General features: G+C 47.1%; 1 protein-coding gene across 3 annotated transcripts in view; it reads left to right on the top strand.

Moving 5' to 3' along the window:
• Positions 1-14168, top strand: part of LOC142558244 (ATP-binding cassette sub-family C member 2-like) — a 659669-nt gene that overhangs the window by 269661 nt on the left and 375840 nt on the right. For all 3 annotated transcript variants that reach the window (XM_075670395.1, XM_075670394.1, XM_075670396.1), the window contains one exon: positions 10332-10488. In XM_075670395.1, coding sequence (XP_075526510.1) covers positions 10332-10488 — 157 coding nt within the window. The remainder of the gene's footprint in view (positions 1-10331; positions 10489-14168) is intronic.

The following is a 14168-nucleotide window of genomic DNA, read 5'->3' as shown; positions in this document are numbered from 1 at the left end:
GTGACGACCGAATTAGATCAATCTTTAGAATAGTAAGCTGTTGGGCTTGTTGATTTGATGTGGTTTTTGGAAAGGGGAGCGCAGAATAATCGTTGCGGAAAAAGGAGACGCGGAAGCGAAACACGCTCAGATTCGACTAAGTATATTTTCAGAGACGAACAACCAGTGACGGTCTTGCGCATAGGCTGCCATGGAGAATTGTGTATATATATATATATATATATATATATATATATATATATATATATATATATATCGGCAGCGGCGGCGGCAACAGCGACAGCAGCAGCAGCAGCAAAGTCCTCTCCCTGCGATCTCCAATTACCCCAGTCCTGCGCCGACCGATTGTAAACAGCGCCCGCGAATTTCCTGGTTTCATCGCACCACCTAGTATTCTACCGTTCTCGACTGCGCTTCGCTTCTCTTTTCACTCATTCTGTCACCCTAATCGTCTACCGGTCATCTGCCCAACTCCATTTCTTCTCTTGATGTCAATTAGAACATCCGCTATACCCATTTGCTATCTTATTCACACAGCTCTCTTTCTGTTTCTTAACGTTATACCTAGCAGTCTTCGTTCCATCGCTCTTTGCGCCCTCCTTAAGTGGTTCCCAAGCTACTTTGTCGATCTCCAAGTTTCTGCCCCATATATTAGCACGGGTAAAATGCACTGATTGTACACCTTCTTTTTCAATAATAGTGGTAAGCTTCCAGTCAGGAGCTGACAATGTCTGTGGTATGCGATCCAAGCCATTTATATTCCTCTATGAATTCCCTTCTCATGATCAGGGTTTCACCGAGTCTAGAGGCTGACTGGCGATCCTGAGCCCCCTTGCCGGACTATTCATCATTATTTTTGTCCTCTGCATATTAATCTTCGACCTCACTCTTACACTCTCTCTGTTAAGGTCCTTAATCATTTGTTGTAACAGGTCTCCAGTGTTGCTGAAGAAGACAATGCCATCTACACACCAAAGGTTGCTGAGATATTCGCCGTAAATCTTCACTCCTAAGCCTTCCCAGTTTAATAGGTTGAATACTTCCAAGCACCCAGTGAATAGCATTGGAGAGATTGTGTTGCCTTGTCTCACCCCTTTCTTTATAATCTTCCTACTTGTGGAGGATCAAGGTAGCTGTGGAATCTCAGCAGATATTTTCCACGTGTCTTACGTAAGTGGCCTGTACACCTTGATTACGTAATGCTTCTATCACGACTGGTACCTCTACTGAATGAAATGCCTTTTCACAATCATTGAAAGCGATATAGTGAGGCTGTTTGTACTCTGCGGATTTCTTCACTATCTGATTAATGACATGGAGGATCCATTGTAGTGTATTACTTCCTCAAGCCAGCCTATTCTCTTCATTGACTAAAGTCCAGTGTTGCCCTTATTCTATCGGAAATTATCTTGGTGATATTTTATATAATACTAGGAGTAAGCTAATGGGCCTACAATTTTTCGAATATTTAACGTTCCCCTTTTTGTGTATTAGTATAATATTTGCATTCTTCCATTTTTCTATGACCTTTGAAGTCTATAGACACTTCGTATAGAGATCCATCAGTTTTTCAAGCATTGTCACCTCCATCTTTGACTAAATACACTCTTGTTCCATCTTCTCCTGCCGCTTTTCCCCGTTTCATGTCTTGTAAGGCCCTTTTAAACGCATCGCTATTTATAGAAGGAGTCTCTGCAACCTATTCATTACTTTACAGTTCACTTGAATGGCTTGGAGCCTGCCATAGAGTTCACCGTTGAAGAGGAGACCGACGGCCGTCTCCCCTTTCTAGACATACTAGTTTCGCCACAATTCTTGAGCCTAAAGTTCAACGTTTACCGAAAACCCACACATACCATCCGTTACTTTCACTTCAATTCTGTACATCCTGATTGCCCAAAACGTTCGGGTATTTCATCACTCCTCCGTCGAAAAAATGCCTATTCCACTCGAGAAGATCAGGTGGCTGAAGCTGAGCACGTACGCCGCTATCAGTCGAGGTGTGGCGATCCTCATCATGTAACTGAATCTGTGAAACAACGACTTGACCGTCCAACGTTGCAAGCAAGCACAGGTACCCAGAAACGAGCTGCCATTTGATATGTGCCAGGCATCAGTGAAACCATGGCATGTGTATTTCGTTCGTATAACGTACAGACCGCGTAGGTGCCAGCTCGAAAACTGAAGAATCAGCCAGACCAAGTCAAGGAGGCGCTCAAGAAAGAAAAACTTCTTGGTGTGGTGTAGTTGATTCCTTGCGCCGACTGCCCACCTGTTTATATCGGCCAATGAGGTGTCTATGAACGAAGGTCACACGATCACCAAAGGCACCTCAGAAACCGGCACACAGATCAAAATGCACTTGCTGAGCGACCTATGTCAGCCGCACACGACATAAATTGGGCAGATGTACCTGTGACTGCACAAGAAAAGGACAGAAAGTCGTGTCTCTATCTCCGATCATTGAAGATCCACATGACAGCACGGACGCTTAATCGGAATGACGGAGATTTGCCTCCAATCTATGCAAGATTGGAACTGTGTGTGTCACGTCTTCCTTTCGTCCTTGTCTTTTTTACGCGCAATAAGCCTCACGATATCTTACGAACAAGCCCAAAGCACTGCATACAACTATGCAAGATACCTGGGTTCGTTCATGCGCCGTACTTAAAGAGCGACACAAAATCGTTCTGCCTCATGCTGAACAAGATTCCCGTGGAGGAGCGGAAACGTCATTCCATCTTTACTTTTGTTGGTCGGTGCCATCTAATTTTCATCATGCTTCGGATAGGGGAATTGTGGCTCGCCTGGGTACTGTAACGGTCGGTGTAAAATTCTTCCGTTGCTTTTGCTATAGATTGCTGATGACATTACCCTGCTTACCTTTCAGTGTGTATATCTTGGTTTGTCCTATGCCAAGTTTGCTTCTCACTGATTTCATGCTGTGTCCATTTTTACGGCTTCCTCAGTCTTTCTCACCTTATAACTTCGAATATCCCTTATTGTCTCCTTGTTGATCAGTTTTGACAGTTCCGCGAATTTCTCTTATCTCTTGAATTGGACACTTTCATTCTTTGCAGTTTCTTTATTAGGTCCTTTGTTACTTGGTAGAGCGTGCCTGCTGGTTGACTTGGTGCCTTATTTCCTGCTTCAATTGCTGCCTTTGAAGTCAGCCTAGTGACGGTTTCATTCATTACCTCTATGTCATCTTTATCTCGCTGTTCTAAGACTGCATATTTGTTTGCAAGCACCAGCCTGAATTTGTGTACTTTTACCCTCCTCACTGCATCTAGGTTGGCCTGTTTCTTCTCGATGAATGTTTCTCTTTCTTTCTTCAAATTGAGATGAATCCGAGCCCTCACTAACCTAACACCCACAAACGCTCCCAAAAATTTGTGGCCACTTTGCTGCGTATTTTAAGGAGACTTCGCAGTAGGAATGATGGACAGATGCACAGGTGGAAAGGGACAAGGACCCGTGTTATCCGGGCGGCAGCGACGGAGGGAAATAGGAGGGACAATAGTGACCCACAGCCTTCCCCTGTGCCTGCGAGCGCAGCCAATTTGACACAGCAGCATGCAGCTGCCTGAACGCTTCATTCATAGCACTGAGCAGGCTCAAGTCGATGTGCAGGGGAGCGGGGTGGAGGTTGAAGGACGGAAAATTAGGCCGAAAAAAAAAGCGGAAATGCTCTGTGCCAAAGGCAGGCAAGGGCGAGAGGGTGTTGACGCGGACAAGCACGAACTTTCAACTAAATTTTCTTTCTGTCAAAGGCGTCCATACAGAGAGCCTACTACACATGCGAAATGGTGCCGCATACAAGCAAAACTATTGGAATCAGAGCATGATGACTACGTCACAGCAACAAGCCATACATGAAACTTTCTTCGCTGCTAAACCTAAAAAAAGAAATGGTAGTTTCACTAATACTTGCGCTCCATCTCGAGTCAATAGAAAACGGTCCGATAAGCTCTCTGGCCAGGCAATTCCTGATTTTGCCGAGATTCTTGATCCTTCAAAGCCGAGGATCGCACATGTAAAATCTACAATGCGCAGGCAATTGCGCCATACCGTTGTTTCTTGTCGAAAGCTCATTTTTCTTTGCACGATCAGTAAAGAGGCGGCTATAGTTTGCTCGAAACGCCGTACCTAGCTACGAATATATATATATATATATGTATATATGTATGTATATATATGTATATATATATATATATATATATATATATATATATATATATATATATATATATATATATGTATATATATATATATATATATATATATATGTATAATTAAATAAAGGAGGCAACAGGGAACAACACAGCACATTACCACTGCGCCACGCCGGCACTTGTTGATTTGTAAATAATCTACCATGTCAGCACAGAGCCACCGTTTCAGTTAGCGCTTACATGTCTCGCACAGACATGGTAGAAGCGCTATCACACCGCGTTCAAAATTTGCACCTCTATCAGGTAGAAGTTGTTACTCGTATTGAACAGTATGCCTTGAAGTGGCAGAACACTCATTTTTCTTTCGCTAGTGGTATGTTAACTGCAAAATTGTCTTAACCGCCGACCCGGGACGCTGTACGGGCTGTCACTGCCGATTTTGATAGGCGTTTCTTGTTTATCGCGCAAGGGAAATGACATATTTTATTGGTTCAATAATGAGCTTCAGTCGACTTCTGTGTAGTCGGATTATCTCCCTCAGAAAAGGTTCGGCTAGTACAGCTGGCAGCTTCGGTGACAGCCCATATACTGGAACCCCGTCACATCGAAGCGCGTTGTTTCAGGTGCTGACAGTGTAGAAACAAAAGCAATGATTTAGTTAAAAGTACAGATGCGAAAGCTTAGCCATAGAGTATTTCTTTCCTCGTTAGGCTTGTTTGTTGTTGAACCCAGATAACTCGTAGACTAAATTAGCGGGTACGCTAGGCCTAACCTTCGGCGGAAGGGAACAATGTCAACACAAGTAAATGTGTGTATTTGAGCCTGAGAGTCTTCTTGCTATAATTATTTAGTACAAAAAAATTTGAAGCACAGGAATTGCCTCAGGTTTGTAATCGATACGATAACATGAATCAATTTTGTTTCTGCAGTTAAAATAATTACTGGGTTTTACACGCCAAAACCATTATCTCATCATGAGGCACGCCGTAGTGGGGGACTCCGGATTAATTCTAACAACATGAGATTGCCCAAACTGCACCTACATTTAAGTAGACAGGTGTGCTTGTATTTTGTCCCCAACAAAACGGGGCCGGCGTGGCCGCGATTTTATGCTGTGGCTTCGTGCTTAGCAGCGCCACACCAAAGCCACTAAGCAACCACGGCGCATATTTGTGCACTTAATACGACAGAAATGCAGGGAACAGGGATAAAATGGTTTGTCAGTAGATAACCCTGCCGGGATCCCCGTACCCTCAGAGACAGTGAATGGTAGCGCGACAGTGGTTGTTGCCAGTATTCGAACATTATACAAAATCATAAAAACTTCGATTCTATGCAACAATACCTAAATAATCGCTTGTGGAATGCGAAGGAATGTGAACAGGAAAAGAACGTACGTATAGCGAAATACAAAAAAAAAAAAGAAATTCTGACAAAATCGGTGGCAGGCTTCCATTCGAACGCGTCCAAACGGCTGCTGGGTTTGTATATTACGTGCCAGCTTGATGCAACTGCTACAACTCTGTCATCTCATCATCATCATCATCATCATCAGTCTGGTTACGCCCACTGCAGGGCAAAGGCCTCTACCCTACTTCTCAAACAGTCATCTGTTTCATAAAAAATATAAACGCAGTAATCGCTTGCGTAATCGCTTACAAACAAATATAAAATCATTACAGGAAAACGTCAGCGGCATGATATGAGACGTGCGGTGAATGTGCAGGAAAATAAACTTGCGCTGCTGCGGAGGAATGAGCCCAGTTGACGCCAGGTGAATAGAATAAAACTTCGAGGATGCTTAAGCTTCCATTGTAAGAGTTGAACGCAATAGCGTTATCTGGCCCCGTTTTTGATTAATTTCATACAATTACCTAATTCATAACTGTCATATTCTCACGGGGATGAGGATAGCCAAAAGGGATAGGAAAATATATTTACAGAATATATACACAGAGAGGCGGCTGCAGCCTAGACAGCAGAACAACAATACAAGCGCTACCCCGATCGTTGTCTTCACCGTCTTGCTGGAGCATCTTCCATGCTCGGCAGGATGCGTGCTTCACTGCGCGGGAATGGCGCGTAACGCAGAACCCCCGCCGGCGAGAGTGCCGTCTCGGCGCCTACGGGGCAGTCTCGTCCCGCAACATAAGCCGGGAGACGTGCACGATATCAGTGGCGGACGTGGCAGATGACTGACTGTCCGATGGAGCGATCTCGTACGTGACGTCAGGGATCTGGTATAGGACCTGGTAAGGCCTGGAGTAGCGGGAGAGAAGCTTGAACGACAAGCCAACGTGGCGGCAAGGCTTCCAGCAGAGTAATTAGTAATGTTTATTAGTAATTAGTAATACTACAATTAGTATTCAGTACAATATTCGTAATTATTTATGTAGGCACCAGTGCCTGTATCTAACACAGTTCATTACACCCTTCATTAAGTTAAAGACAACAACCCTTGTCCCTACCACACCTAGTCTCCGCGGCCACTAAGGCATACCTCCAGCGGCAGCTGGAAAAGGGATTTGTGTTTGAGTTTCCGCGCAACAGAATTATGTTTTCTCGTATATTTAAATTACAATCCAACGCAGGTTGTGCGTAAGTCGTACATTAGTGTAAGTCGTAGGTCGTGTGTAATGTGCAGGTTGTGTGCAAGTCGTACGTTACGAATTTTGCGACACATTTTATATTGAGAAATTCTTTCAGTTCAGTAAAGGCTCTGCGCCGCATGGAGGGCGGGCGTGGTTCAGGATGCTTGGTTCGATATTATTTTTCTCCAAAGGCTTTACTCGCGCCGGGCCTGCCCGACACCGATTTCGATCTGCCGACTTTTGGCGACAGCTCCTTCGTTTCGGTGCCTCGGTCACACTGTATCGGCGGTGAACAATTAGCTGACCGTCGGCAGACCGAAATCGGTGTCGGGTCGGTGGGTGAGCCTTAACGGACAGCACTGCCGACGCCGACACTAGGTTTTCTTTAACAGAGGGCCTTAACGTTATCGCGTTAAAATACCAAATATTAGAAAAGCAGGCGTTATCCGCTTTTGCGTATTTTTGCTCAAGAACATACCCGTGCGACCCAGTTTCAAAAAAAAAAAGAAAGAAAAGATCTGGCAGTTTCACCAGAAAGGCAAAGCAGCGATTGCGATAACAAATTGGTCGGCAGCTCGACGAGGTAAGGATATTACTTTTATCGGCTGTATAAACTTGCAAACACTCCCTTACTAACTCCCTTACTAACGCGCGCACAGGTAAACATGAACAAATCTCGATCAATGACCGCGGAAACCCGCTGTCAGAACGCTGCAGTGCAAGCGCAGCAGCAGCAGCGAGCGAATTGACCTTCGTGCTGCCTCTTGCGTCAGCGCGAACTGATCGTCGAAAGTGCAGTGCATAGAAAGCCACCTGCACTCGGCGTGGAGTACTTTGCTCACATCGCGGATCGCTTTGAAGATGAGGACCGCGCGGGCGCGCAGTTTTACCACATCGCCGATCGCTTTCGTGATCACCGCAAGCAGGTGCCGCCGGAATAGAACGCCCTCCTGCCTCACGAGCCAGAGAAGACGGCGCGCTTCCGCCCTGGCTTCCTCCTGGCGCGCGCGAGCCGCGATCGCCGGCTGTCCCTCGCGAACTTCCACTCGTGCACACAGCGTACGGCGTGCGCCGACGAAGCTAGCGTCGCCGCAGTTTATAGGGAATGCTCTTGGAGTGTCCATATAGCTGCTATCGCAATAAAACTGGCTCGTTTCAAACTGGAAAGCGATGGAACATGCTGGTGTTTGCTATGGGAATTTATTTGCCTGGTGTCCGGCACAAACTAGGAAGACGAAATAAACACAGACCAGGAAGTGAAGCGCATAATTGAAACCAAGAAGCTCAAGTGGGACTCTCCCTGGTTTGGGTCACGTTAGCTCGTGCCGTGCACAGTTCAAGAACAGCGAAAGCCCATCTTTCTGCGACAGCGTGTGGAAACAGTTGCGACAAAGACGAACTGAAGGGAACGAGGCTCAAGGTTCAAGGGCAAGCTATCAAGTGAAGGGTATTTTAAAATGCATGGCCGAAAAAAGAAGTAAGCGATGAAAACGCCATCGTAAACGAGAAACACGTTTTTCTTCCATTGCCGCTTTGGAAACCCACTTGCCTTGCCAAGCTGATAGCAGCAATAACATGCTCACCTGCAGTTTCGGATAACGTGGTATATGCTTGCAAAATGTGCTTATTTGTTTTACAGCGAAGCTCCTTATGCGGACCCTATGCCGTAGTAGGACTTCCCTAAAAAGGGGCCACGTGACCTAGTGGGAAAGGAAAGGAAGAGCTAAACAAGGTGAAGGGGGTTGGAGGGACCCCTTTCCCCCTGTGAAGCTGCTATCTTATACGCCAATCTTATACTGTTGTCGCACGGTGCCTTTCCGGCGATCGAGCCAGATTGGCATCGAATTTGTCAATGATTGATTCCACCCTGCCGCGAAAGAAACAAATGCTATGCTTGCGTAGAACGACAGAAAGCTAAGCTAGTTGGTAAGGATTCATTATGCAAAAAAGAGGTGTTGCCCACTTCTCTGCTCTTGTGTCCTGTCTGCATGCCTCACCTCGTTTTTGCATAATGAAGCTATGCTGGCGGTTTGCGAACGGTGGTTGAGGCCAACGAACAGCGCCCAGCGATTGAAACCCAATACTAGGAGGCCGTGGTTGCCGGTCCTTCTTGCTGGCACAAGAAGTGCCGGCAGCCATGTCGGTCGTCGAACCAATGCAGCCAATCGTCAAAGCGCCTGCATCTCCAGTAGTGGGCCTTGCGCCCAACATACTGAGCTTTGGATTAGTGGTTCCACACATTCCATCCCTGCTACCGCTATGGGAAGACCACGAATAGTGCGTGCTCCTGAGGACGAAGCTGCCTACCGGGGAAAGAATGGCAACACAAAAGCTATTCAATACCGACTGCTTACGAAGTTTGACTTGCATGGTGTAACACTCGATGTAACTAACACAGGTTCACTGTTCGACCATCTTCACGGACTGGAAGGGACGGTGACTTTTTATCTGCAATCTTGCTAGAATTGAAATGCCAGCGAAAGTGCGCTTGCATTTGCATCTTCCGCAATTGATATTTTTTTCTCTTCACCTTTTCCATTTCACCTGTTCTAATTTCCACCTGTTCCTCCTCATCTATGTTATTTCTTCACGATAGCGCAAAAACATGCAACTCCAGCAACTAGCCCAATTTCAAGCTTTAATGAACGCCTACCGACTAGCCGAATTCATCACTATTGCTAAGCACAGGTCTGCCCAGCAGGGCGGCCATTTAGGACAAGGTTGTGCGCGCTGTTTTTAGGATGGGACTGCTCTGTCTTATCACCGTGAGAAGTGACCAATAGTTCATATTTGCACCTTGCTGCAGGACTGTTGTAAGCAACGTCGAATACAAAATGAGGAACGACAAAATTCAGGACACTGTGGTAATATGCGCTCTTTAACTGGACGTAGGGAAAATAAATGGAGACGAAAAGGCTGTGTATATTGTGGCCTTTATTAAAGAATCGTAGGAGCAATAGAGCAGAAGCGGGAAAAAATACCTTGAGTATCATAGGTACCCTCTGCCATACGACACTGACTGAAAATTAATGCAAAAAAGCTCCGAATGGTGAAGCCAAGAAGAGACAGCAGTTAATACGCAGCGGGCCTCATTTCTTCGTTTATTTTTTCTTTCTTTCGAAAATTTATATGGCGAAAGTTGACGGCTACATTGTTTTTTATTAGTTTTGAAATTGCCAAAAACTATACAGGCCAGCCATCTTTCGCCGCTGTCACTGTTTTGGAAGTCGCATGTTTCTTTCCTCTACATTCTTAGTTTTCGAAAAATTGATTCCTTTATATTCATCTTGAATTTACATCTACTGATTAGTAACGCGGGCAGATATAATGAAGATGACCTAAAGAAAACGATGACGTTTTAGCTTGTATTCCGTGTGATGTCCATGTCTCAAGCTGAAGAAACTAAACCCAACGTTTAGCGACTCATGACAACTATCCATATGTGACCTTATTGAATATATGAGAGTTCACGTTCAAATTATTTAGCCCACTTTCTACAAGGAGCGGGAAACTCACATGACTAGTGCATGTTTTCTTTGTTTTTTTCTCTCTACCACTTTCCCAGGACTTTGATTGCTGGAACATCGAGCACGTCGTGCATGGTCGTTCTCTTCGCGGTGGCCTGCATCGCCGAAGGCGCTTTCACCTGCTACACGAACCACATCGGCCTGCGTTTCTCGGAGCGGGTCCAGGTGCTCGCCCAAGGCGCGATCTTACGAAGGGTGAGTTACGAGTATTTTTGCCAAGATATTCTACGCAATACTCAAGTACTGGCCAAAGTCAGCGGTAAGACGCCATGTTTGTTCCTGTGCCGACAGAAGCCGCAAAAAACCATATTTGAAGTCAGCAGACACTGACACCAAGGAAAGCAGACAATAAATTGCCTGTTTTCATTGAAATGTAGCCTTAATAAAAAAGGTGGAAAAAAGCATGCTACACATTTCCGATTGCGGATTTGAGTAGCCCTGTAGCTACATATCCAGGACTGCATTAAGCAAACGTACACAAATAGCCGGAAATATGGACGTTAGGACACATGCCGCAGTAGCTGAAAATGTTGATCATCGCGCGCATCATGCCAAGTTTCTGGGTTCCATACCCACCTGCAGCACGTTGTGGTTTGTTGCGTAGCTTTGGCATTGCGCCCTAGCCTAGCCTTTGAAATGCATTCAAAACGGAGACATGGCTTTATCGGATTGCCTGTTTGGAATCCGGGCAGACCAATTCCGGAAGCACTGTGGATCAATATCCTGAGCCAACAGAACAGCTGTGGAGGCTTTTCAGTGGGAGGGAAGGAAGCGAGAGCTGGCGCGACCAGCGCCGATAATAACCATTGCGGAGAATGATCGTTGAAACCGTGACAGTCCCCTTCCGCCAGTACCGGAACGGATGAGGGCACATCATCAAAAGCCGATCATATTTTTCGGCTGTTTCGAGGGCAACGCTAAGAGTGCCATTCAGTGCTGTCGTGTAGAGTCGGGCGACTCGAAAGAACCATCCAAATGCAGCCTGAACAGCCCTTTTATTGCGAATGCAATACCGCACAACACCTATACAAACTTAGAGAAGAGAAACTGTACCTTCCACAGTGCAACGGAAATAAGCGTACCGGTGGCGTCGTGAACTAAAGTAAGCGACCACAGATGGCGCTGTACAACAGGAAATGGAAACAATATTGCCGCTTTACCAGGTACCAGGTGTTTTGTGGGTTTACTGGGTTTCTGGCTGCTGCGCCTCGATCGTGCTCCCGCCAATTTGGTTGCTGTGTGGCAAACGTAGCGCCTACATATGTAGCGCTGAGTCATGTTGAGTTAAGGCACACTCTGAACTGACTTTTAAGGGCATCCCAAGCGGTTTTTCGTTTATTACGCCGCCGTTACCCCGAGTTGTGCCGCCGCGCTCCAGCTGTTGCATTTCGTGTAGGGCTACTGACAGAATGCGGCTTCCAGGTGGCACGATGGCCTCGACTGGAATAAACGCACACGACACCAAACATTGAGTAAGCTTGAAAATATCTTATTTCCATTTTACAAGTACAACAAAAAGCACACGTCTACGCATCCACACAAACGCGGTTACATATTGTCACGTGGTCGTGACGTCAAGGAACACAGTAGCAAAACTGTGAAAGGCAAAAACTAGCTTTTATTGGGCGAACCTGGGCCCACAAAACAGGCTACACTTAAAGCACAACGAGAGCGGCGAACACAGTCGGCGATCGTCGTAAAATCTGATCAGCGGGTCAAGTGCGTCGGCTTTTATACAGCAGTCATCGAATGTTCCAGACTAATCGTTGGGACCCGCATGCCTTCCACAAAGTTCTACAACATTCGAGTCACGCGAAGAAATCAGATAACACAAGGTTCGGCGACAACAGACAGCCGATAGAAGCATCGATAACTTTCCAGAAACTTCGGATACATGCAGGCGCGTCCCACGCTGTGCGATAACATTTGTTAGGCAGCGAAACGTGGTCGCCCGATAAAGATAAGTACACGTGTCAATACCCCCCCTCTTAAAAAAGCATCGACCCAATGCTGCATGCAAATGAAATAAGAAAAACACCCGTAGCAAAGAAAACAACAAAAGGAAGTTCGTCAGCGTCCGTAAAAGGGTTTCAGACGCACCACGTGGACCACTTCAGATCGTGCGCGGCGCCGCTGTGAATGCGAAATTCCGTCTGGCACGACCTCATAGTCCAGTGCGCCAATACGTCGAATGACCTTGTAAGGTCCGAAATAGAGGCGCAATAGTTTCTCACTCAGTCCTCGTCGGCGTATCGGTGTCCAAACCCAAACTCGGTCGCCGGGCTGGTACTCGACGAAGCGTCGTCGGAGGTTGTAGTGTCGGCTGTCGGTCCTCTGTTGGTTCTTGATCCGCAGGCGGGCGAGCTGTCGGGCTTCTTCGGCGCGCTGGAGATAGCTAGCGACGTCAACATTTTCTTCGTCAGTGACGTGGGGCAGCATGGCGTCGAGCGTCGTCGTCGGGTTCCTGCCGTAAACCAGCTTAAACGGCGTGATCTGTGTTGTTTCTTGCACCGCCGTGTTGTAAGCGAAGGTTACATACGGCAGGACCACGTCCCACGTCTTGTGCTCGACGTCGACATACATTGCTAGCATGTCGGCGAGGGTCTTGTTCAGGCGCTCCGTGAGACCATTCGTCTGCGGATGGTAGGCAGTTGTCCTCCTGTGGCTTGTCTGGCTGTACTGCAGAATGGCCTGGGTGAGCTCTGCTGTAAAAGCCGTTCCTCTATCGGTGATGAGGACTTCTGGAGCACCATGTCGCAGCAGGATGTTCTCGACGAAAAATTTCGCCACTTCGGCTGCACTGCCTTTTGGTAGAGCTTTAGTTTCAGCAAAGCGGGTGAGATAGTCCGTCGCCACGACGATCCACTTATTCCCGGATGTTGACATCGGAAACGGCCCCAACAAATCCATCCCAATCTGCTAGGATGGTCGGCGAGGAGGTTCGATCGGCTGTAGTAATCCTGCTGGCCTTGTCGGTGGTGTCTTGCGTCGTTGACAGTCTTGGCATGTCTTGACGTAACGGGCGACGTCGGCGGTCAGACGCGGCCAGTAATACCTTTCCTGTATTCGCGACAGCGTCCGGGAGAAACCGAGGTGCCCAGCGGTTGGATCGTCGTGTAGGGCGTGCAGTATTTCTGGACGCAGCGCTGACGGTACAACAAGAAGGTAGCTGGCGCGGACTGGTGAGAAGTTCTTCTTCACGAGCAGGTTGTTTTGTAGCGTGAACGAAGACAATTCGCGCTTAAATGCCCTAGGGACAACGTCGGTGTTCCCTTCCAAATACTCGACGAGGCCTTTTAGCTCCGGGTCTGCTCGTTGCTGTTTAGTGAAGTCTTCCGCGCTTATTATCCCAAGGAAGGCGTCGTCGTCCTCGTCATCTTGCGGCGGGGGATCGATGGGGGCGCGTGATAAGCAGTCGGCGTCGGAGTGTTTTCTTCCGGACTTGTATATTACCGTGACGTCATATTCTTGTAGTCTGAGGCTCCACCGCGCCAGCCGTCCTGAAGGGTCCTTTAAGTTAGCTAGCCAACACAACGCATGGTTGTCGCTGACGACTTTGAATGGCCTGCCATAGAGGTAAGGGCGGAATTTAGCTGTAGCCCAAATGATGGCGAGGCATTCCTTTTCAGTCGTAGAATAATTGCTTTCCGCTTTTGACAGCGACCGGCTAGCATACGATATCACCCGTTCAAGTCCTTCTTTCCTCTGGACTAGGACGGCACCGAGGCCTAGGCTACTGGCGTCAGTGTGGATTTCGGTATCGGCGTCCTCGTCGAAGTGTGCAAGTACCGGTGGCGACTGCATCCGTCGTTTGAGTTCTTGAAATGCCTTGGCCTGCGGCGTTTCCCACTTGAACTCGACATCACATTTGGTTA

The sequence above is a fragment of the Dermacentor variabilis genome, chromosome 9, assembly GCF_050947875.1.
Source record: "Dermacentor variabilis isolate Ectoservices chromosome 9, ASM5094787v1, whole genome shotgun sequence".
In the NCBI taxonomy this organism is placed as follows: Eukaryota; Metazoa; Arthropoda; class Arachnida; order Ixodida; family Ixodidae; genus Dermacentor; species Dermacentor variabilis.
This window is presented reverse-complemented; position numbering and strand designations above follow the sequence as displayed.